Source organism: Pipistrellus hanaki (genome assembly GCF_964339955.1).
Source record: "Pipistrellus hanaki genome assembly, chromosome: 12".
Taxonomy (NCBI): domain Eukaryota; kingdom Metazoa; phylum Chordata; class Mammalia; order Chiroptera; family Vespertilionidae; genus Pipistrellus; species Pipistrellus hanaki.
In genome coordinates, this window is record NC_140514.1 from 15995024 (window position 1) to 16016310 (window position 21287).

At 58.9% G+C, this 21287-nt stretch overlaps 1 protein-coding gene across 1 annotated transcript in view; it reads left to right on the top strand.

Moving 5' to 3' along the window:
- DNMT3A (DNA methyltransferase 3 alpha) overlaps positions 1-20095 on the top strand; it is a 107481-nt gene extending 87386 nt beyond the window's left edge. Inside the window, 17 exon segments of the mRNA XM_084901426.1 lie at positions 7815-8030; positions 8307-8465; positions 8860-8967; positions 9219-9375; positions 9683-9832; positions 9943-9987; positions 10969-11048; positions 11496-11608; positions 11749-11932; positions 12187-12271; positions 14209-14354; positions 15067-15157; positions 15326-15474; positions 16452-16537; positions 18259-18328; positions 19059-19177; positions 19885-20095. Coding sequence (XP_084757552.1) covers positions 7815-8030; positions 8307-8465; positions 8860-8967; positions 9219-9375; positions 9683-9832; positions 9943-9987; positions 10969-11048; positions 11496-11608; positions 11749-11932; positions 12187-12271; positions 14209-14354; positions 15067-15157; positions 15326-15474; positions 16452-16537; positions 18259-18328; positions 19059-19177; positions 19885-20026 — 2100 coding nt within the window. The 3' untranslated portion in view covers positions 20027-20095.
- The last annotated feature ends 1192 nt before the right edge of the window (positions 20096-21287 follow it).

The following is a 21287-nucleotide window of genomic DNA, read 5'->3' on the forward strand; positions in this document are numbered from 1 at the left end:
CGGTAACCTGCCCACATCCTGTGAACCCCGGGATTTCACGACAGAGCGTGAGCTGAACGCTGAACGCTGAACGCTGAACTTGGAGTTAAAACCAGTCAGGCAGTCGTGGCATTCCCACCTGGGGAATGGGGAGCCGGGGGAAATGACTGCCCTTTGGTGGGGGACCATGGCCGTGTAGCACCTCAGTTCTGAGAGCTGGGAAGTCAGATCAACGGCACTTATCACCATCACGCTCTTCAGAGAGGCGGGAGGTATACCAGATACACCAGAATGTTAAATGGGCAGGACGTGTCCTTGCCACACAGATCCCCGTACTCGTCCTGCTGTATTGTTTTTTGTTTGTTTGTTTTTGTCCTGCCGTTTCTGGCAACTCACTGGTATCAGAGTCACTGGAAAATGTAATTAAAATGAGAAGTTTGCTTGATGAATACAGGCTCAGGGCGAAGAGTCAGGTGTCCTTCAGAGGCATTTTTAGCCGGCCTGTTGAGTCACTGCTCCCTGCCTGCCAAACAGGAAACGTGCCCTCTCCCTCGGTCACCCTCTCTGGGACCACGCTGGTGCTTCCTCTCCAGCACCTCTTTTAGGCTCTTGACATCCACCAGATCCTCTTTTCCTCCACGAGTTCCTCCTTTCGGTATACTTTTTATGGCATTTTCAAGAACTTGGCTGTTTTACACGGCCCTGCTTTTTTTTAGGTTGACTATCTTTATCTCAGTCAGCCTGGGAGGGTGACACTGGGAGGTTGAGGACAAATGTGACCTAAAGGTCCTTGCAGGCTGCCCTGGGTTTTTCCTGACCTTTTACTAACGTTCCCCTTGCCCTAGATCTTGGCATCTTTCCTGCTTCAGGGTCTGTCTCTGCCCGCTGAGCACAGAGGCACACGTCTCTGATAGAATAGAAAAGGGTAGCCCTAACCGGTTTGGCTCGGTGGATAGAGCGTCGGCCTGCGGACTCAAGGGTCCCAGGTTCGATTCCGGTTAAGGGCACGTACTTTGCTTTCGTGCATATACCCAGTGGGGAGTGTGCAGGAGGCAGCTGATAGATGTTTTTAACTCTCTATCCCTTTCCCTTTCTCTCTGTAAAAAAAATTAATAGAATATATTTAACAAAAATAGAAAAGGGTAACCTTTCCTGCCCGATAGCTACAGGAGAGGGGACACCTTTGAGTTTGGGCTTCCCTTTGCTGAAGATGGGAGCTGTGCCGTAGACGTGAGAGGCGAGCTTCGTTTTAAAGGAGGAGGAGGAGGAAGTTTGGCCGCGGGAGGGAGGCTACTTTTTAAGTCCGCCAAGAGAAAGCGAAACTGATGGCTGTGGTCTGGGCTGGCACTTTGCGCCCGGGGTGAAGCGGTCCCAGGACCCACAGAGTGTAGAAGCTCCGGTGTTTCGCCTTGTGCTAATGGAAAAGGAGCTGCCATAGAGGAGGCAGTGTTATTCACGAGAGCCGGCCACGCCGGAATACAGACTTCATGCTGAGCGGAGGCCTAGGGTGAGGTCTGAAGTGGCCTGAGTGCTGAGGAGGCAGCTGTGAGAGAAGCAGCTAATAACCAAGTCATATTCCATCCCAGAAAGGATGGGAGCAGGCAAGAGGCTTAAATTCGGGGCTGCTCATCTCTGCTTGGGGACCCTCCTGGGACAGTGTATGATGTAGATACTCTGACTCGGTTGAAGGATGCGTTGGAGCAGAGAAAGATCTGTGTTTTGTAATGGCTCCTCCCTGCCGTATGGGTCTCAGCGGGGCTGGGAGAGGGAAGTCTGTGCTCCCCAAGAATTACTTGGAGAAGGCACTCGCACTCGGAGTCCTCCTCCCTGTTCAGAGCTGCATGCTTGCTCAGAACGGTGCTGAGCCCCAGGAGATGGAGGGCTCTCCTTCACAGCAGGTCTCTTGACTTCATCCTACTAGCACCGGTTCCAGCTGGAACGTGCCAGCTGACTGTGGCTGGAAGCCAGGCATCCCGGGGAATTCGGTGATCCTTAAGAGATGCTGGTGTTCTTTAAGAGCTGCTGTTATCCCAGGCCCTGGGAGGGCAGGTGTCATCACTCCTAATTTGCAAATAGGAAAGCAGACTTCTTGGGGTTACCTGGCTTGTTTGAGGTCCTGATGATGGAACCATATCCCAAGACCAGACCTTCTGACAGGGGCCACTGGCCAGACAGCTTTCCCCCTGGGAGCATGCACCTTCGGCTCCTCTGCTCTTTCGGATTTGTCTTGCCAACGGACCCACCTCACCCCCTGCTGACCTCCTTCCCAGACTTCCCATTCATCTCCTCTTGTCAGAAAAGCTGCCGTGATTCCTCACGGCTGTGGGATCTAACCATTGGCCTTTCTCTGCACCTTTCAGCTTTAGTTGGGTTGGAGGGGAAGGTAAACAAGTCCCTCTCTCCCCCTTCCACTAACATCTCTTATTCTCCGCCTATCCTAGCTCATTCCAAATCTGGCTCCTCCTTCAGATCCCATTTGTGCTCTGCACCGACCTCTCTCATCTCACTGACCATCCCTACTACCCAGTGTCCGCTGGCTTCCAAGCTGTCCTGGCCTGTGGAGCTTGGTACCGATGATAGCCATCTTCACGGGTGCTTGCTTTTCAATGGCTTCCTCCTGTCTCTCCAAGTCTAGCCGAATCTGTCCATACCTCCTGCGTGTCTGCCCTCCTGGGGCCTCTGCTGAGGAGGGGGGAGCTGGAAATGGCTCAGGCTGTGCCGTGAGGCTCCAGCTAGAGGCTCCCGGAGAAGAGGAATGTGGTCTTGGGCTGCAGATGTGTGAGAAGGGAGGAATTGCTGTACAGTAGTTCTCCCCTTTATCTGGGGTTTGGTTTTCTATGTTTCAGTTACCCAAGGTCAGCCACAGTCCAAAAATAATACATTTCCCCAACTGTCCACATTGCCATGGCTCCATGATCCGGGATTACCCAAAGCAGATGATGCCCGTTCTGACATAGTTACGGTCAGAAGGTCAGTAGTGGCCTACCACTAAGTCACCACGCCTCACCTCATTTCATTATGGAGGCATGTTATCATCTACATCACAAGGAAAAGGGTGCATACAGTGATATTGCTTTTAAAAATTAGGTTTTTATTGATTTCAGAGAGAGAGAGAGAGAGAGAGAGAGAAACATCAATAAGGAGAGTAAATCACTGATTGGCTGCCTCCTGCATGCCCCCTATTGGGGATCAAGCCCTCAACCCGGCACGTGTCTTGATGGGGAATGGAACCGTGACCTCCTTCATAGGTCAAGGCTCAACCACTGAGCCACGCCGGCTGGGCCAGTGATCTTTGCAGTGACCATTCACAAGTCTGTTGCTATAATTACTCTATTTTATTAGTTGTTAATGCCTTACTGTGCCTAATTTATAACTTCATCGTGGGTATGTGCGTATAGGAAAAAAGCAGTATATATAGTTGGGTACCATCCAAGGTTTCAGGCACCAATGGGGGTGGGGGGTGGAGGTTTCCTCTTGGACAAAGTTCCGCAACTCCCATAAAGGGGGGGGGGCCTATTCTACTTTAGAACCAGCACCCCCCCCCCCCCACCTTGCAAACAAGAAAGGGAGGAATTCAAGGCAAACCCAGAGTGACCGAGGGGACCCAGTGCCTTGGTCAGGAAGAGGCTTTCAAAGCCTGCATTGCTGTCAGCTGTTTAGGGCGCCCCCCTCCATCCACCTGCAGTGTGAGGGAGCCCCCAGCCCACCCCACCCCGTGCGGGCGCCTTCCGTCCACCTCTGTGCGCCTGGAGTTTCCCTACAACTTCCTGGGCTGCTTCGCTCATCTGTAAGCTTTTTTTTTCCTTTCCTTTCCCTTCCTTTCTTTTTTTTCTTTTTTTTTTTTTTTTTTTGTTGCTGTGCTTCTGAGACTCACTTTTAACAACTTTCTCCTGGTTCTCAGACGGTCCGGAACCCCCTCCCTCCTCTCCCCTGCGCTCCCACCTGACCCCCCGGCTGCCCTCCTCCCCTTGCAGCGCTGCCCGGGGGCTCCCCGCCTCCGACCCCCCCCTTTACCCCCCCCAGCCGCGATCGGAGCTCCCGCGGAGTTGGGTTGGGGGGCGGGGCGGGGCGGGCCGCGGGAGGAAGGGGCGGGCCCGCCTCCACCGGCTGGGCCGGCCCTGGGAACCCGCCGAGGCCCCGCCGCGCCCCGGGCCCCCGCGCCCCCCGGCCGGGAGCAGAGGGGCTGGCCCGCCGCCAGCGTCGCAGGGCCGGCCCCCTCCCCCGGCCCGCTCGCAGCCAACCAAGCACTCCAGCGGGGCCCACGTGACCCGGAGTTGTAGACAAAGAAAATGTTCGAGCCCTCCCTCCCCCCCACCTGCCCCCTCCCCCTCCCTCCGGCCCCCTCCGCCCCGGCCCCGGCGCCCCCTCCCCTCCCCCCGGGCGGGCGGCTACTTACGGAGCTGCGGGCCGGGGCTCACACCTGAGCCGGACCGCGGAGGGGCTGCACCTGGCCCTATGGGTAGGTTCCTGGACGGAGGCCGGGGGCGGGCGGCCGGGGGGAGGATCCCGGGCCCCGCTGCAGGCTGGGCTGGGAAGAGTCAAGTGTGCTGCGTCCCTGGCCCGCGCGAGCTGGCTGGCTCCCCTGCCTGGCCCGAGTGCTGAGATGCTAAGTTCCTGCGTCCCACCCACTCCCTCCTCCGGAGCCCCAGCCCCGCTCCTCGCTGCACACGGGGGACCTGGCTGGGGCTCAGGGGCCGGGAAGAGCCGGGGGCAGCGGCTGTGATTGCGGGGGAGCAGGCCCTGGCCGCCCGAGGCGCAGGGAGCCTAGGGGTCGGGCTGGGAGCCACGCATCTGCTGAATCGGCTGGCAGATGGGTTGCTGGCATTGCCTTGCTGACCTGTGTGCTCCTGGCCGGCGGGCCGTGCTGTCCTCCGGCCTTGCCAACCTCGCAGCCTCTTGAGAAGGGATAGTTTCCTCTCCTGCGTGTCCCTGGGAGCCGCCGGGCAGGCTGCCAGGGAGAAGTGGTGCTGGGATGGAGGGAGCGGTGCAGCCTGGACCCGGGGATCAGCCTGGCTCGGGCCTGCGAGGCTCCTGGGACAGCCCAGGGTCTGCTGCACCAGCAGCAGCAGCAGCAGGGTGTCCGCATGGGCGCCCAGACCTCTGACCTTTGGAACAGGAAGCAGCCGCCCGGAGGAGGGTGGAAGTGGGACAGCTGCCGGAGGAGAGAGATCTGGATCCGGAGGAGGCCCGGCTCCCCCAGAGTGCAGTTAGCAGTGGCTTTCCAGGCTGGACAAAACTCCAGGCAAAGTGGCTTCCTTGAGCCACATTGGTGGTGGTGGGTGGTGGTGGTGGTGGTGGTGGTGGTGGTGGTGGTGGTGGGAGTGTGTAGTGTCTCTCTGATCATGCCCAATCTCTAGGCCACCTGGAGTGGGGTCTTCTGAGCTGAGGGCAGGAGCCTTTGGCCCCAATGCCAAGGTTGAGTTAACCCTTCTTTCTCCTATTGTTTGCCCCGGGGGAGATGGGTTTGAGTGAACGTGGGGAAACAGGCATTCGTTCCCTCACTACCTTGGGCAGACTCCGCTAATGAGGCCCCTCCCCCACCCAGCCACCGACCGGCCCTTCTTCCCCTTTTCTCTCGCCTCCTGCTGCGACCCACCCCCTCTTCCTTCCCCTGCCCCCGCCGGCGGTGCCTCGATGGAGGCCCCTTCCTCCTCCTCCTCCTCCGCCTGCCGAGAAACTGAGGGGTGCATGTTCTCTTGCACCTAGTGGGCTGGGGGCGCTTCCTAGGCGTCACCAGCAGCAGCTGACACGCCGGGGGAAGTTGTGGGGGAAGAAGCGTGTTCAGGAACCGGCTGTGGAGGGATGGAGAAGAGAGACAAAGGCGCTGTGGGGGAGGACGAAGGGTGGCATCAGGCACGACTCTACTCACCCTTTCTCTGCTCACCTCGAGTCTAGACTGGGGAGCCCAGCTGCTCGCTGTGGAAGTGACTTCAGCTCCTTCCCTCAGAAGGCCCCTCCCTCCCTCCCTTCCTCCCGCCCTCCCTCCCGCCCTCTGCGACCTACACGCCTTGTTCTGGCCGAGGGGCCTTGTCACCCCCGTGCACGGGGTCTCTGGGTCATCCCGGGTGGCACCCTGGTCTAGGTCAGCCAACGTGACTGAAGCTGGGGGAGGAAGAGGGGAGGGAGCAGAAACAGCTACCGCCCTGTTGCTCATCCGAAAGGGGCCTGGTTCCGGGGTAGGCGGCCCCAGCTGACGCTTCTAGAGGAGAGAGTCCTGCCGCCTGGGGCTGAGTGCCTCCCTAGTCACACCTTGTGGGGAGGCGGTGTGGGTAATTGGTAGCAGGAAGGAGGGGCCGAGTTCCACCAGGTGCCAGGTGGGAGCGGGGCTAGGATGGTGTGAGCAATGACTGGCATTCTCCCGCCTCGTTCTCCCAGCTGTTTGTGGGCTGGGGGCAAAGGATAAATGGTCCCGTTTCAGAGTTTGTTGAGTCGGAGAAAGAACTAGGACTTCCACCGCTGGTGTTTTAGGAGTCGTTACAGGAAGCCGATCGGCCCGGAGACTTGAAGATTGAATGAAACGAATCGCCGAGCGTAGACCATTGCCTTTAAGACCCAAGGTTCTTAACCTGGAACCCCGGGATCTGGGGGGCTCATTAACGGGCTTTGGCGCACCCCTGGAATTCTTGATAGCCAGAAAAGGGTAACCGAAACCCTTCCATCTAGCGCCTTTTTAGGTTGGAGCGGCCCAGAAGAGAAGGGGCTGCTTCAGAGTCTGCTGTGAATGAGTTGGAGGCTAAGAAAGAGAGGTCGATGCTCTGCCTTCCAGCTTAGAGCTCTGGGACTCCGTGTTGCTTCCTGAGGTTTTTCCCTTTTTCATAAGCTCTGGGGAGGAGCTTCCTATGGAAAGGCATATGGATGGGATTTCCTTTCTCTGGATCTGGCGTGGCGGAAATGGGTGCGGAGCCTTGCGTGTGAGGGCCACGTGTTGTAGATTCGGTCGCTGGGGTGAGGTGAGGTTGGCCAGCCCTCAGAGCGTGTCTCAAGGATTCCATGGTCCTCTGTAGGGCAGAGGGAAGCCTGGAGCAGGTTGTGAGAAGGAACGGGGCAGAGTCTGAACAGTGAAGTTTGAAATGAGAGGATGGAGGCTGTCCAACGGGGACAGGGATTGGGTTTGGTTGAGTTTGCCGGTGGGATGGCAGAGAGGAGGAGGCCTGTGCTCAGGAAGTAAGTGTTGGAAGAATAAGTGTATTTCTATATGGGTCTGAAAGGGACACAGCGAAGGGAGGGGTGAATCTGGTAACAGAATGTGCAGTGGATTTAATCCTAAGAACTCCAGCACGGAAGCAGGCAAGCTCGTATGGGGCTTCTCATGGTTCTCAAGCAGGTGGGGAAGGAAACACAGCAGTGATTTTTCTCATAGCAAACCTGACCCCAGAACCAGCATCGTGGTCTAGGAGCCACCCTGGCTGCCCAGGGAACTTGTGGGGAAAAGGATGAGAAGTCTAGTTCTGACTTAGAAATACGATAGGAGAGGAGGGAGCCTGAATGAAGGTGCACGTCTCGTATCTGAATAGAATGAACCTTTTCACGTCAGAGGGTGGGCGAATGATAATGGTGATAGACCGGGAGAGATCAGCCCAGGAAGGGGGATTTCCGAAGAGGCAGGGGAGAAGGCTGGAGTTGAGCCAGATGGTTGGCGTTTGCCTCTCAAACTTCGCATCTCTCTGTTTCCCACGGCAGGCCAGTTGAGTGGATGAGGGGAGAATTCTCTCCAGCCCTTGGCCTCCCACCACGGTCTCCAGGCCAGAAAGAGGCTGAGAGGAGCTCCCTAGGTGTGAGGAGGCCTTGCCGATGCCTGGAGAGGCCCGGTAACCGCTTGCTCCCTGTGTCCCCAGGCTGAGAAGAAAGCCAAGGTGATCGCCGTGATGAACGCCGTGGAAGAAAACCAGGGCTCCGGCGAGTCTCAGAAGGTGGAGGAGGCCAGCCCTCCCGCCGTGCAGCAGCCCACCGACCCCGCGTCCCCCACCGTGGCCACCACCCCCGAGCCCGTGGGGGCCGACACGGGGGACAAGAACGCCACCAAAGCGGCCGATGACGAGCCGGAGTACGAGGTGAGCGGCTTGCTTCGTCCGCTGCCTCGTCCAGCTTTGGCCCGGGTCCTTCCACTGCCGGCTCCTCCCATCCTGCTCTCCGCTCTCCACCTGATCCCTGGGGGCCTCTCCGCACCCCCACTGTTTGCTCCGTTTCGGTCCATTCGGATGGAGCTCCCTCCCGGCTGTCCTGACCCTCAGATGCCCAGGGCTGGGGTGGCCGTGGGGAGCGGGGGCAATGAGGGAGGCAGGGCCTCGTGACTGCCCTGTAATGACTTGTGCTCCTCGGGGATCCAGGACGGCCGGGGCTTTGGCATTGGGGAGCTGGTGTGGGGGAAACTGCGGGGCTTCTCCTGGTGGCCCGGCCGCATCGTGTCCTGGTGGATGACCGGCCGGAGTCGAGCGGCGGAAGGCACCCGCTGGGTCATGTGGTTCGGAGACGGCAAGTTCTCGGTGGTGAGTTTCGGGGTTTGGCGGTTAGTCTGCGGGGGGATGGGGTCTCGGTCCCCAGGCCTTCAGTTTTGGCCGGGGCCTCGAGTGGGGTTGGGTGGTAGAAGCGGGCTCTGCTGGCCCCCGCGCTGTGTGTGTGGCCATAGAAGCCCAGGAGGCCAGGCGGCTGCACTGGTGCCTCACAGCTGGGATGCCTGCCGAGTGTTTGCCTTCCGGGAACCCTTTCTCCAGCAGCCCTCCCACTGGCCGTCAGGTCCTTTGCATCAGGCGTTTGTTTAGTGAGGCGTCTGGTCCTCTCAGGGACAGGGGCCAGTCCTGGTGCCTCCTGGCCTGTTGCTAGGCACCGGGTGGGGCGTGGTGAGTGTGGGAGGGACAACGAGGGCCGTGGTCGTCCCCCCAGGTGTGCGTGGAAAAGCTGATGCCGCTGAGCTCCTTCTGCAGCGCCTTCCACCAGGCCACCTACAACAAGCAGCCCATGTACCGCAAAGCCATCTACGAAGTGCTGCAGGTGAGCGCCTGTCATGGGTCCGGACCGCCAGCGGCATAGAAGCCGAAACGTCGATGCTGGGCCTGGGCAGAGGGTCCGCCTGCCAGGCCTATGGACTCCTTCCCCCCCCCCCGTCTCACTCGCTTCCTTCCTACACTCTTCAGGCGTGTTCTCCTCCAGTCCTCCCCTTCCTTGCACCTTCTCCCACCTTCGCTACTGGGAGTCTGCCCCCCGGCCTGCCCCTCTAACCCCCCCTGCCTGATACCCCCCAGGTGGCCAGCAGCCGAGCCGGGAAGCTGTTCCCAGCGTGCCATGACAGCGATGAGAGCGACACCGCCAAGGCCGTGGAGGTGCAGAACAAGCAGATGATCGAATGGGCCCTGGGAGGGTTCCAGCCCTCTGGCCCCAAGGGCCTGGAACCACCAGAAGGTAACGCGGGGGCCCAGCCTGGCCTCCTGGACCCCTGCCAGCCAGGCCTGGGAAAGCCATGCTGAGGGCGGGCTGCTTAGGCCTCCATCCATGGGCCACGGTCTCCCTCCCCTGGGGCCGGGTAGGGCTGTCCTGCTCTGGGACTCGGAATACCTCGCTCCCCATTGGCCTGCTGGCTCCAGAGAGTGGGGAGCACGGACCATGTCGGGGACCAGGCTGCACCCCATGATGAACGGGGGAGGAGAGGGAGCTGGGACTCCCTTGTCGGTTGGACACGGTGACCTTCTTCCCTGCTTCTGCCATCCAGAGGAGAAGAACCCCTACAAAGAAGTTTACACAGACATGTGGGTGGAACCCGAGGCAGCTGCCTACGCTCCGCCCCCACCAGCCAAAAAGCCCCGGAAGAGCACCACCGAGAAGCCCAAGGTCAAGGAGATTATCGACGAACGCACAAGAGGTAGTTAGCCCGGCTCTGGAGAGAGTGGCGTGGCGAGGCTGGCACTCAGAGGAGGTGGGGGAGGCCCCCTCGCCGCCTCTGATGCTGGGCCTCCCTCCCTCCCTCCGCAGAGCGGCTGGTGTACGAGGTGCGGCAGAAGTGCCGGAACATCGAGGGTGAGTCCAACGGGGCACCGGGCGCCGGCTCCCTGGGACGGGCAGGTGGGCCGGCTCGCAGGGGGCTGCCTGGGGCAGAGCGTGGCTCCTGAGAAAGGTGTGAACGGCGTGGAACATCAGCACGCAGTCACGGGGTCAGCCTGACTGTGTCAGCACCTCCGGCCGGCCGGCAGCGCATACACATCTGCCTTCGGCTGCCATAATCCGGCTGACCTGTCCGTGGTGTCGGCCGGCATTGGGATCGGTGACACCCCAGTGGGTCCCCGAGGGGAGCCCCTCTTGCATTTGATTAAATTTGCCCAAACCTCACCCTTGGGCCTCACATCTCTCGTCACCTTCTCTCAGCCAGTGGTCATTAGCATCCCCAGCCTGTCTCCCTTGGCCCAGTAATGGTGTGTCAAGCTCAGGGCCCTCAGGCCTGGGGGAGAGGATGGGGACAGGGGCCCAGGGCTTAAGGCTCTTGCCAAGGACCACCTCCAGACCCAGGGACGGCAGGGCCCTGTTCTCCTGGGTGGGTTCCTGTCTCTGTCAGATTGCCACTCCTGGATGGTGGCATCGATGCTCCGAGAGAGGACAGGGCTTCTGAGATTGGGGCCACAGGGCCTTCCCTGTAGCCTGAGGCGGCTCCAGCACATCCCCTCTTTGTAGCTTTTTTTTTTTTTTTTTTAATATATTTTTAAAATATTTTTTATTGATATTTCACGGAGAAGAGGAAGGGAGAGAGATAGAGAGCTAGAAACGCCGATGAGAGAGAAACATCAACCAGCTGCCTCTTGCACATCCCCCACTTGGGGATGTGCCCGCAACCAATGTACATGCCCTTGACTGGAATCAAACCTGGGACCTTTCAGTCCGCAGACCAACTCTCTACCACTGAGCCAAACCTGCTTCGGCTCTTTGTAGCTTTTCTGGAACGGACTTTGGTCCAAGGCAAGAGGGGGCCCCCGCAGTGCCACTCACTCGGCTTTCTCTGCTTTCCAGACATCTGCATCTCTTGTGGGAGCCTCAACGTCACGCTGGAACACCCTCTCTTCATCGGAGGAATGTGCCAAAACTGCAAGGTGGGGCTGTCGAGGGTGCCACCTCCTGACCTCTGACCCCCCCATGCAGCATGTTCGGATAAAGCAGACCTTTGGCTTCAAGTGTTTGACTTGCCATTCGTCTTCCTCCTGGAAGTTCCTCCCCCCCCCTCCCCCTCCGTACAACCCCTTTCAGTCCCCAGGGGAGGACACAGCGGACCTGCGGGTGGGTTGCTGCACCTCAGGGCCCAGGGGAGGAGCTAGGGGCAAAGGGTTGCCCCGCTCCCTCCCCAGCCCTCGCCCAGGCCTCCTGGCTGCTGTCCGCGGCTGGGGTCAGGGGACCTGCCGGCCCCTCACTCCCTGCTCAGTGGTTTAGGCCGGACCCTGGCCGGATGGGTGGCAGGGATGGGTGGCAGGGGCGTGTCTCCAGGGCCGAGCCGGGGGTCCCGGGTTTGCGGAGGGAGGGCCTGACTGCCCCCTGCTCTCCAGAACTGCTTCCTGGAGTGCGCGTACCAGTACGACGACGACGGCTACCAGTCCTACTGCACCATCTGCTGCGGGGGGCGCGAGGTGCTCATGTGCGGGAACAACAACTGCTGCAGGTGAGGGGCCCCGCCCGGGCCCGCCCGCCCTCCGGGGTGGGCACGGGGCTCCCGCCGCCGCCCGCCCGCCCACTTGCCCGGCCCTGCTCCACCGGGACCGGCCGGGGCTGGGCGTCCCACCGCCACCCTGGCCTCCTCAGGTGCTTCTGCGTGGAGTGCGTGGACCTCCTGGTGGGGCCCGGCGCCGCCCAGGCCGCCATTAAAGAAGACCCCTGGAACTGCTACATGTGCGGGCACAAGGGCACCTACGGGCTGCTGCGGAGGCGGGACGACTGGCCCTCGCGGCTGCAGATGTTCTTCGCCAACAACCACGACCAGGAGTTTGTGAGTGCCGCCGGCTGGGCCTGCTCCGGGACCCCGCGCGCCCCCCCCACCGCCGGGGCTGGAGGGCGGGCCCGCCATGCTGCCTCCGTGGGTCGTGGGGCCGGGCGATGATGAGCAGGGGGTGCCCGAGCCACGGGGCGCTGGCTGTGCGGGGTCAGAAAGCCGACCGATGGCGCCCACCGTGGGCCGGGAGGGCGTGCGGGGCTGGAGGGCACGCCCGGCTGCTCACCTGGCCTGTTGTGCTCCCTGCCTAGGACCCTCCGAAGGTTTACCCACCTGTCCCGGCCGAGAAGAGGAAGCCCATCCGGGTGCTGTCTCTGTTTGACGGAATCGCTACAGGTGAGAGCGGCACGGGTCCGAGCGGGGCTGCACCCCCCTCTGGGGGCGGGCAGGCTGTTTGGGAATGCGGGTATTGAGCTCGGACCAAACTGCAGTCAGTGAGCATCGCCCCGGAGGGACACGTTCCGTGGGAAGTAAAATAAGGGGGCAGAGCAGCATGCCCCGGGGGGCTTGTCTGAACCAGGGAGCTTCCCAGCCGAGGACGGAGTGACTGAGAGATGATTGAGATGGTTTTCATGAGACGGCGACCAAAACAAAAACACGGCACTTGTGTGTTTTCACTTTAAGTCGCAGTAAAGACACAAACTCGGTGAGTGAGAGCAGAGACCGTTTAGAAGGCCCATAAGCCTATGATGAGTGTTTTGGTGAACGTGGTTTCAGGTTTCTGTGAGTGTGTTTATATAATCACACGTAGATAAAACAAAGGGACGGTGAAAGGTAACGTGCCTTTTCACTCATGACGTTAGGATGACTTTCTCATGTCAATCAGCGTAGGACCACTTTCTTTATTTGTTAGAGCCGCGTAGGATGCTGTTGCGTGAAAGCACATGATCCTTTAATCCTGTGCTGTGACAGGGGCCTCCCTGTGCACCCTGTTCAGGTGGTGGTTTAGTGAGGCTTCTGTTAGGGGGCGCTGGGCCCCTGTGCAGGTACTGTCTTCTTCACGCGGTTCTGGACCTTGCCAGAAGGGGGCGCTGACGCCCTCCCCCTCGGGGCTGCTCCCGGGCTGGGCTCCATCCCTCTCCTCGGAACCTGCCTTCACGTGCCCCGAGGGAGACGGACGGTCCCCGCCCCGGGGCCTTGGCCAGAGGGCCGGTGTAGGGATAGCACAGGGCCAGACGTCTGTCTGACGTTCTCATCTCCGTGCTGATGTTCTGTGAACCTACACAGGCTCATGTGCAGCTGTGGCTTTGCAGGCTGGACCCCCGAGGCCGCCTCAGACCCTGTGGCACCTCACGGGGCTGTCAGAGCCCCTCAGGGAAGGAAGGGCCACACAGTAGCCCCTTTCTCCTGGAGCGGCGGGGTCTGTTCTCATTGTTTCCTTGGCTTAATTCAGCAACACCGGGGGGAACGGGGGTGGTAAGGATGTACCTGCAGTGAGTTCAGGAGGAAACGCTTGGATGAGACCTCATACTCTTTTTTTTTTTTTTTTTAATATATTTTATTGATTTTTTTTTTTACAGAGAGGAAGGGAGAGGGAGGGATAGAGAGTTAGAAACATCGATCAGCTGCCTCCTGCACACCTCCTACTGGGGATGTGCCCGCAACCAGGTACATGCCAGAATCAAACCCGGGACCTTTCAGTCCGCAGGCTGACGCTCTATCCACTGAGCCACACCGGTTTCGGCAGACCTCATACTCTTACTCTGTCTTTTTAGAGACACTTGTAGCCCAAGAGAAAAGCTGAGTTAGGAATCCTCACTGCTCCAAGGAGGTGGAGAGGGACGCAGCGTGCTGGGGGCTTACGGAGGAGGGGAGGGTGTTGGTAAACCGTTTTCAGAGCAGGTAGCACTCACGTTGGGTTTTGAAGGACGGGGGGGGGGGGGGGGGGGGGAGTTGCAGCAGGATGTGCTGTTTTGGGGAAGGGAGCGATAAGGAGGGACCAGTGTGTGGAAGATGGAGAGGCAGCGAGGAGGAGGCCACCGCAACTCTGCTGCTGTTCCCCCCAGATCCTGAAGCCGGCTCCCGTCCGGGTGGTCTGTCCTGGCCTTGGCCTTGACTGCCTTTGAAGGAGATCGAGCTTAGACGTGAAGCAGCCTCGGTGTCTTTGCCGTGGATGTCCAGTTGGTTCGGGGGATTTCAGGCAGCTTCCTGGGGAGGGCAGGGCAGGGCTCAGGCCATCGCTGACCGTGTGCCCCGAGGGCTGGCCGGAGGGCTCCCGGCACAGACCTGCTGCCAGAGGCGGCTGGTGACCGAGCTCTCCCCGGCCGGCGCAGGGCTCCTGGTGCTGAAGGACCTGGGCATCCAGGTGGACCGCTACATCGCCTCGGAGGTGTGCGAGGACTCCATCACGGTGGGCATGGTGCGGCACCAGGGGAAGATCATGTACGTCGGCGACGTCCGCAGCGTCACGCAGAAGCATGTATGTCAGTCCGTGCTGGGCTCCCATCCCGTCCCACCTTCTCTGCATCTCACACTCGGCACCAGCCCCCTTTCGTTCTGTTCGTTTATTTTCCTTTTCATGTCTCCCCCAGCCTCTCTCCCCGTCCCTCTCCCGTGTTCCTCCCTGTCGTGAGGCTGGTGGGCAGAGCGAGATGGGGACTTGGGGCTCAGGCTGCTCTCTGGCTCCCTTTTCAGTTGAGCCCTTAGGATGGGGGGAGGTGCCGGTCCTCACACTTCGGGCGGCAGCTTTGCCAGCCTCCGGCTCTCAGGGTGTCCGCGGGGTCCTGCCTGAGTTCCCCTCTGCCCCTCTGGTGTCTGTGTCTGCCCCTGAGGCTGTGGGCCCGCTGGAATCCCGAAGGGCATGCAGAGCGCAGGGTGCCTCCACGCTCGGCCTTCTCGCCAGCAGCTGCCTCTCCTGCCGGGAGCACTGGCCACCCTGCCGGCCTCGGGTGGTCCGGTTCCGCCCCTTCACTTCCTTGTGGAGGAAACGGGGCCGGAGGGCCTCGGCGACTGGCCCAGGGCTGCACGGAGTATGTGTGCGTGTGCGTGGTACACATGTGTGAATGTGTGTAGGCTGTGAGTGTACAAAGCAGGGTCTCTTCTCCCCATGTCAAGTCCACAGACAGTCTCCCTCTTCCTCTCTGCCTCCGTCTCTGGGCAGTAAGCCCATTCCGTTCCCTTTGTCCGCTCAGATCCAGGAGTGGGGCCCGTTCGACCTGGTGATCGGGGGCAGCCCGTGCAACGACCTCTCCATTGTCAACCCTGCCCGCAAGGGCCTCTACGGTGGGTGCCTCCCCGGCCGGTGCTTCTGCACGTGGGCTTCCCACCCGGTCATCTCTGCCCTGGGACGGCCACTCCCCACGGCCCTGCCCTGCCTCCCCCGCCCCGCGCCCAGCCACGCCGCTGTCTCTGCAGCCAGCCCCGCTGACGGCTTTCTCTCCCGCCTCCCAGAGGGCACTGGCCGGCTCTTCTTTGAGTTCTACCGCCTCCTGCATGACGCGCGGCCCAAGGAGGGAGATGACCGCCCCTTCTTCTGGCTCTTTGAGAATGTGGTGGCCATGGGCGTTAGTGACAAGAGGGACATCTCACGATTTCTCGAGGTATAGCCGGCACCCTTGGTCTGGCCCGCTCACTCGTGGCTTCCGCCTCGGACGGCCGCTTTGTCCGTCTCCTCTGCATCATGCAGCCGGGGGCTGGGGACTTGTGCTTTGCGGAGGGACTTCCGTTTGGGAAGCTTGGGGGTTCCCCGGGAGATGGGGAGGAAGCATCGTGAGAGGCCCACCCCGAAAGAACTCCGGGTCTCTCTCTCTCTCTCCTGGGAGGTATACGGCTTAGGACTTGAAGGACCGGAGTGTAAAGAGGGTGGGAGGGTCCACTCAGGGGTTGGGTTCTGTGTGGTGTTTCACGGGGGGGAACCTAGGAGATGCCAAAATCAATCAATGGTTCAGCCTCGCTCCTCAGCAGCGTGATGGACGCTCTATGCGCCTGGGAAGGACACGGGACCTGTTTCATAGCGTGGGTCCGGCCGGCACTGAGCCCGGTGTGAGCCATGCACCCAGGGCTTCGGCCCGGAGGCAGCCTCGGGGGCGGGCGGCCCAGGAGCTCAAGCCCACGCTCCTGGCCTCGGGACGCTGGCCTGTCCCTGCAAGTTGTCTGTTGGCTCGCAGTCAGGGTGTCCAGCAAACCCCGGCACCACTGCTGGAGCTTTCTCTCAGAGCCCCATTGGCCACCTGTGACGCCTACACTTTAAAGCCCCTCAGTCACACTCCCCTCACGTCAGGGGCTGCTCCTTAGCCACCGCGGCGGGAGGGGAGGGAGGGACTGCTGGTGAGCAGTGCACACGGAGGACCCTGTCACCGTCACAGAGTGTCCTGCTGGGCGTGCTGGTCTCGGAGGTCCCGGTAAGAGCCGGTGGGACGTGGCTATGTCTCGTTCTGGCTTTCCTGCTGGCTTCAGGCTGCCCCGTGTGCGGCCTCCTCGGAGAGAAGGCCGAGCCTTCGAGCTTCCGGGCTCGCACACAGCCCCGGCACTGTCCTAGTCCTCTCTCACTCACCGTGCTCTCTCTCCTGTTTCACAGTCCAACCCTGTGATGATCGATGCCAAAGAAGTGTCCGCTGCACACAGGGCCCGCTACTTCTGGGGGAACCTTCCTGGGATGAACAGGTTGGTGAGAGCAGCGCCCGGGCCCAGGGCGGCTGCGGGTTGGTGTCTGCAGGCAGGACAGCCCGGAGAGGGGGCCTGCTCTGGAGGGAGGGGAGTCAGGGGAGGGAACGTACTTGCCTGAGAAACCAACACCGAGCGGTGGGAAATGGGGCCTTTGAAAGTACACCCCCTTTTGCACAGGGAGAACCAGCGGGCTGTCGAGTGGAGTGCTGGTTCTCCTGTGGTGATGTCTTTAGAGTCAGCTGGCCCTTGGTCTGAGGTCAGGTTGTGGAGAAAGGGGTTGGGGATGGGAAGGAGGTGCCCACACCCAGCCATGTCCAGGGAGGGGATCTGGAAGCAGCTCCGTGCAGGGTTGAAGCCCCACCTCACTTGTCCGCACTCGGTTGGCTTCAGGTCTTTTGCTGGAAGGAGGCTCTGCATCAGGTCACCCAGATAGGTTTTAATAACCAGGAATGAAGAAAATTTCATTTCTTCTGTGTGATAATTGCACTACAAAAATGGCCTGTGAGGAGAGGAATTCTGGTTGAAGGCAGTTGAAAAGCGGCATGAGGCCCACCCACTCCGGACATCTATGACGGAGGGAAGTGTTTTCCAGAATGTTCTGAGTGTGGATTTTAAGCCTCCCGGAGAGTACTTGCTTGAAAATTGGAAACATCATTTGATCTGGCCTCAGCTGTGTAACCTCCCTCTCTGTCATTGGCATGAAGTTGTAGGAACTTCCTCGGTCCCATCCCTGTTCAGCAAGGCTGCTGTCTTTTGCAAGGGTTTGTGGATGGGGAGGATATGGGCCAGGGAGGCCGCTGATCTGAAAACTCTTGAGTGTCCCCCTAAACTTCCCAAGATGGATGTGTGCATTGGGAAAATGGACAGACTGTACAGTCTAGCATTTCCATGAAGCCACACACCTCGATCCTAGGGGATTATTCCCATCTGCTTCTTCCAACTCCAAAATTCTAGAACTCGGAGCTTCCAGGAGGAGCAGGGAGACCAGGTGGGACCAGGTAGAGACGCGCATACGTGTGAGCGTGTGTGTGCATGTACGTGTGCACGCGTTAACTGAGAGGAGCCTGGAGACGCGGTTGGATGCGGGTCCCGTGGTTCCTACGCGGAGATGGTGACCCCAGTGAAGCCCTCATTGAGGATTTCTAAACGTCAGGAAAGGCCTGTGCTGGCAGCGGTGTTCCATGGTCTGGTGATGGTTGAAGGTAGTTGAAAGGTTGAAGTCAGGAAGTCTTCAGGGGACTGTGCAGAACTTGGCTTTTTAATTTACATTTAAGGTGCACAGTTTAATGAATTCCATCCAGTTTGCACCATAATTAAGATGTCATAACTGTCACTATAGCCGAGATGCCCAGCATTCCGTCACCCCCAGACTTGCTTGGTTGGGTACCTTTAAAACTCAGTTAAAATGACTGACATAAAAATAAAAACATTTGGGTTTCTGCCTTTCTGGGCAGGTGTGACCTGCTTATTTGTAGCTGGAGACCACTTTTGAATTGACCTTTTCGGGGTTAATACCTGGTGGACCTGTGTCCGTGGGTGGCTGCCGTGTATGTGTGTTTTCTGGGGGAGAGGCGGTTGAAGGGCTTACAGCACGGTGGGAGACAGGACCCCCCTTTTGCTCACCTGTGGGAGCCAGATGGCCGCTGGGTCAGCACTGCCGGGCGTGTCCCTGCCCACCTCCCGGATCGCGTTGTCACCTTCTCCTTTCTGCTTCCTAGGCCGTTGGCATCCACTGTGAATGATAAGCTGGAGCTGCAGGAGTGTCTGGAGCATGGCAGAATAGCCAAGGTTAGCCCGCATCAGAGCCCTCTGCTGGCCGCTGGGGAGAAGGGCAGAGGGCGGAAGGCAGTAGAGCAGCCATCAGGGCTGTGAGCCTGCCCTCTGGGGCTTTGGGTGCGGCTAGCATGGGGGGGTGTGATTTAGGGGTAATACGGGGTCATTCATGTAGTTGGCCTGAGGGGAGGATCTAGAGGAAGGTCTAGAAGGCAGAGAGAGAGAGATCTGAAGTCATTGCTGGCCTTCTGCCCTCCCTCGTTAAGCATTGCTTGGTGCCCCAGGGGAGGCAGACGCGAAGGAGCCTTTGCCATGGTCCCTAGTTCTGCAACGGTGCTTCCATTTTTGGGGCCAGGACCTATCGCGGGGGTTTCCACAGCAGAGATTCTCCTGTGATGTGGAAGCTCCATTTCTCTCTGTAATAATCGCCCCGAGTGGTTCCCGAGAGCAGAGGCCCGCAATGTTCTATCTTGAGCCGGAGTAATTTGGCATCTTTTTGCCTGCAAGCCACTACACTTAACGATAGGAGCCATTCTTGGAGGACTTAGGAAGGACAGCGGCTCCAGCTGCCGTATCTCAGTCCCTTAGCCATCAGGATTGGACCGAGGATGGTGGGCGACCGCAGAGCAGGAGGAAGAGCAAGGCGGTGGGGTCTGCAGAGGCCCGCATGGCCGGTCCCTGGCAAGCACGTGGCAGACGCGTGACCCGCGAGTGAGCGCTCGCCCCTCTTTTCCTCCTCTTCCAGTTCAGCAAAGTGAGGACCATCACCACGAGGTCGAACTCCATAAAGCAGGGCAAAGATCAGCATTTCCCCGTCTTCATGAATGAGAAAGAGGACATCTTATGGTGCACTGAAATGGAAAGGTACCGGGCTGGGGTCGCGGGGCCGGGCCTCGGGGCCGTCCTTGCGGGAGGGGTCCCTGTCTCCTGGCCAGGCTGGCATCTTGCACAGATGCCACGTGAGCAGTGGGTACGCAGGCATCTCCTGACGTGGCCAATTTCTGGGGATGGTCCCACAGCGAGGCATCTAGGGGGGTCAGTCCGCGGATCCTTGGGTCCTGGGGGTCCTGCCGAGCTCCAGGAAACACGGCAGCTCAGGAGCATCTTATCTCCTGCTGCTCCTTTAGGGAGCTCAGGAGCATCTTATCTCGGGGCAGCTCAGGACCAGGGGGGGCCTTCCAGCCTGAGCCCCCTGATTTGGTACAAACTGGACTGGGGGACTAGATGACCTCTTCATTCTCACTGTCACTGCCACTTAGCCAGCCACACAGACCACTTAACACAAGCCACAAGCAAGCGGGAACTCCTGGGGGTGTGAAGTCAGGCGAGAGCCCTCCTCCCTCTTGGGGGGGGGGGGGGGAAGGTGTTTGGGATGCATAGTCATTACTTTCAGACCTCAGATACCCACCGGCGATCTGAAATCTCAGGGGCCGCCTGTCCCGGAGGTGCTTCCACTGTGTAGGCCGCAGTTCTCTCACTTAGCTTCAGGTCCACAGAAAGCAGCGGGCTGCCCGAGTCCTGAATCGGTGACTTCGCCCGCGCTCACCCCGCCCCCTGCCTTTTCTCCCCAGGGTGTTTGGCTTCCCCGTCCACTATACCGACGTCTCCAACATGAGCCGCTTGGCGAGGCAGAGACTGCTGGGCCGGTCGTGGAGCGTGCCCGTCATCCGTCACCTCTTCGCTCCGCTGAAGGAATATTTTGCTTGTGTGTAAGGGACATGAGGGCAAACTGAGGTAGTTAAACAAACAAAACAAAAACAAAACAAAACAAAAAAAAACACACAACAAAACACAAAGAACATGAGGATGGAGAGAAGTATCAGCACCCAGAAGAGAAAAAGGAATTTAAAACAAAAAGCCAGAGGCGCAAACACCGAGGGCTTGGCCTGGTGGCAGGGGTTGGACATCATCTCCTGATTTTTCAATGTTAATCTTGAGTCCTATTTAAAAACAACATCGAGTTCCCTCTTCCCCTCCCCCCTCCCCCCTTTATTCGGTCAAATCTTTTGTTTTCCACTCTTTTTTTTCAGAGGGGTTTTCTGTTTGTTTGGGTTTTTGTTTCTTGCTGTGACTGAAACAAGAGGATTTATTGCAGCAAAAAAAAAAAAAAAAATTAATAACAAAACATAGTAGCGATACCTTGTCGAGCGGAAAGGTAAGAGAGAAGGGAAAGAGGAAATTCTATGGAAATCTATATATTGGTATTGGATTTTTTTTTTTTTTTTTTTTTTTACTATATATCTTTTTGTTGTTGTCTCTAGCCTGATCAGATAGGAGCACAAGCAGGGGACGGAAAGTAGAGACACTCAGGAGGCCGAAACCCCTCCCAGCCACTGAGCTGTCCTGCCAGCACCATTCCCGGTCATTGCAGAGCAGAACCCAACTAGCAGCAGGGAGACGAGGACACCACAAGACCCTTTTATACAGTATTTCAGGTGCCTACCACACAGGAAACCTTGAAGAAAAACCAGTTTCTAGAAGCCGCTGTTACCTCTTGTTTACAGTTTATATATATATGATAGATATGAGCTCTATATATAAAAGGTACTGTTAACTACTGTACATCCTGACTTCATAATGGTGCTTTCAAACAGCGAGATGAGTAAAAACATCAGCTTCCATGTTGCCTTATGTGCAAAGGGTTTTAACCGAGGATGGAGAGAGGGTGGCTTTCGCCCTGGGCGTGCCGCGGGGCGGAGGACAGTTCGGGGGGCCTCGCGTCCCTGCCAAAAAGGGGTGAGACGAGGTGGTCAGGACCGTGGACAGCTGAGAGCGGGATTCGTCCGGGATCACGCAATAATAACCTTTTGGTTTCGATGTTATTTTTATTTTTTATTTTTCCAAAAAGGGAGACTCCCCTCAGCAGGGTGGCAGGATGAGGAGGGGGGTCTTCATCCCACGTTTCTCCCGTTAGTTATCCGAGGGCTCCCCGCGGTGGGATCAGAGCTAGCCCAGAGTGCGGGAAAGTGACCGC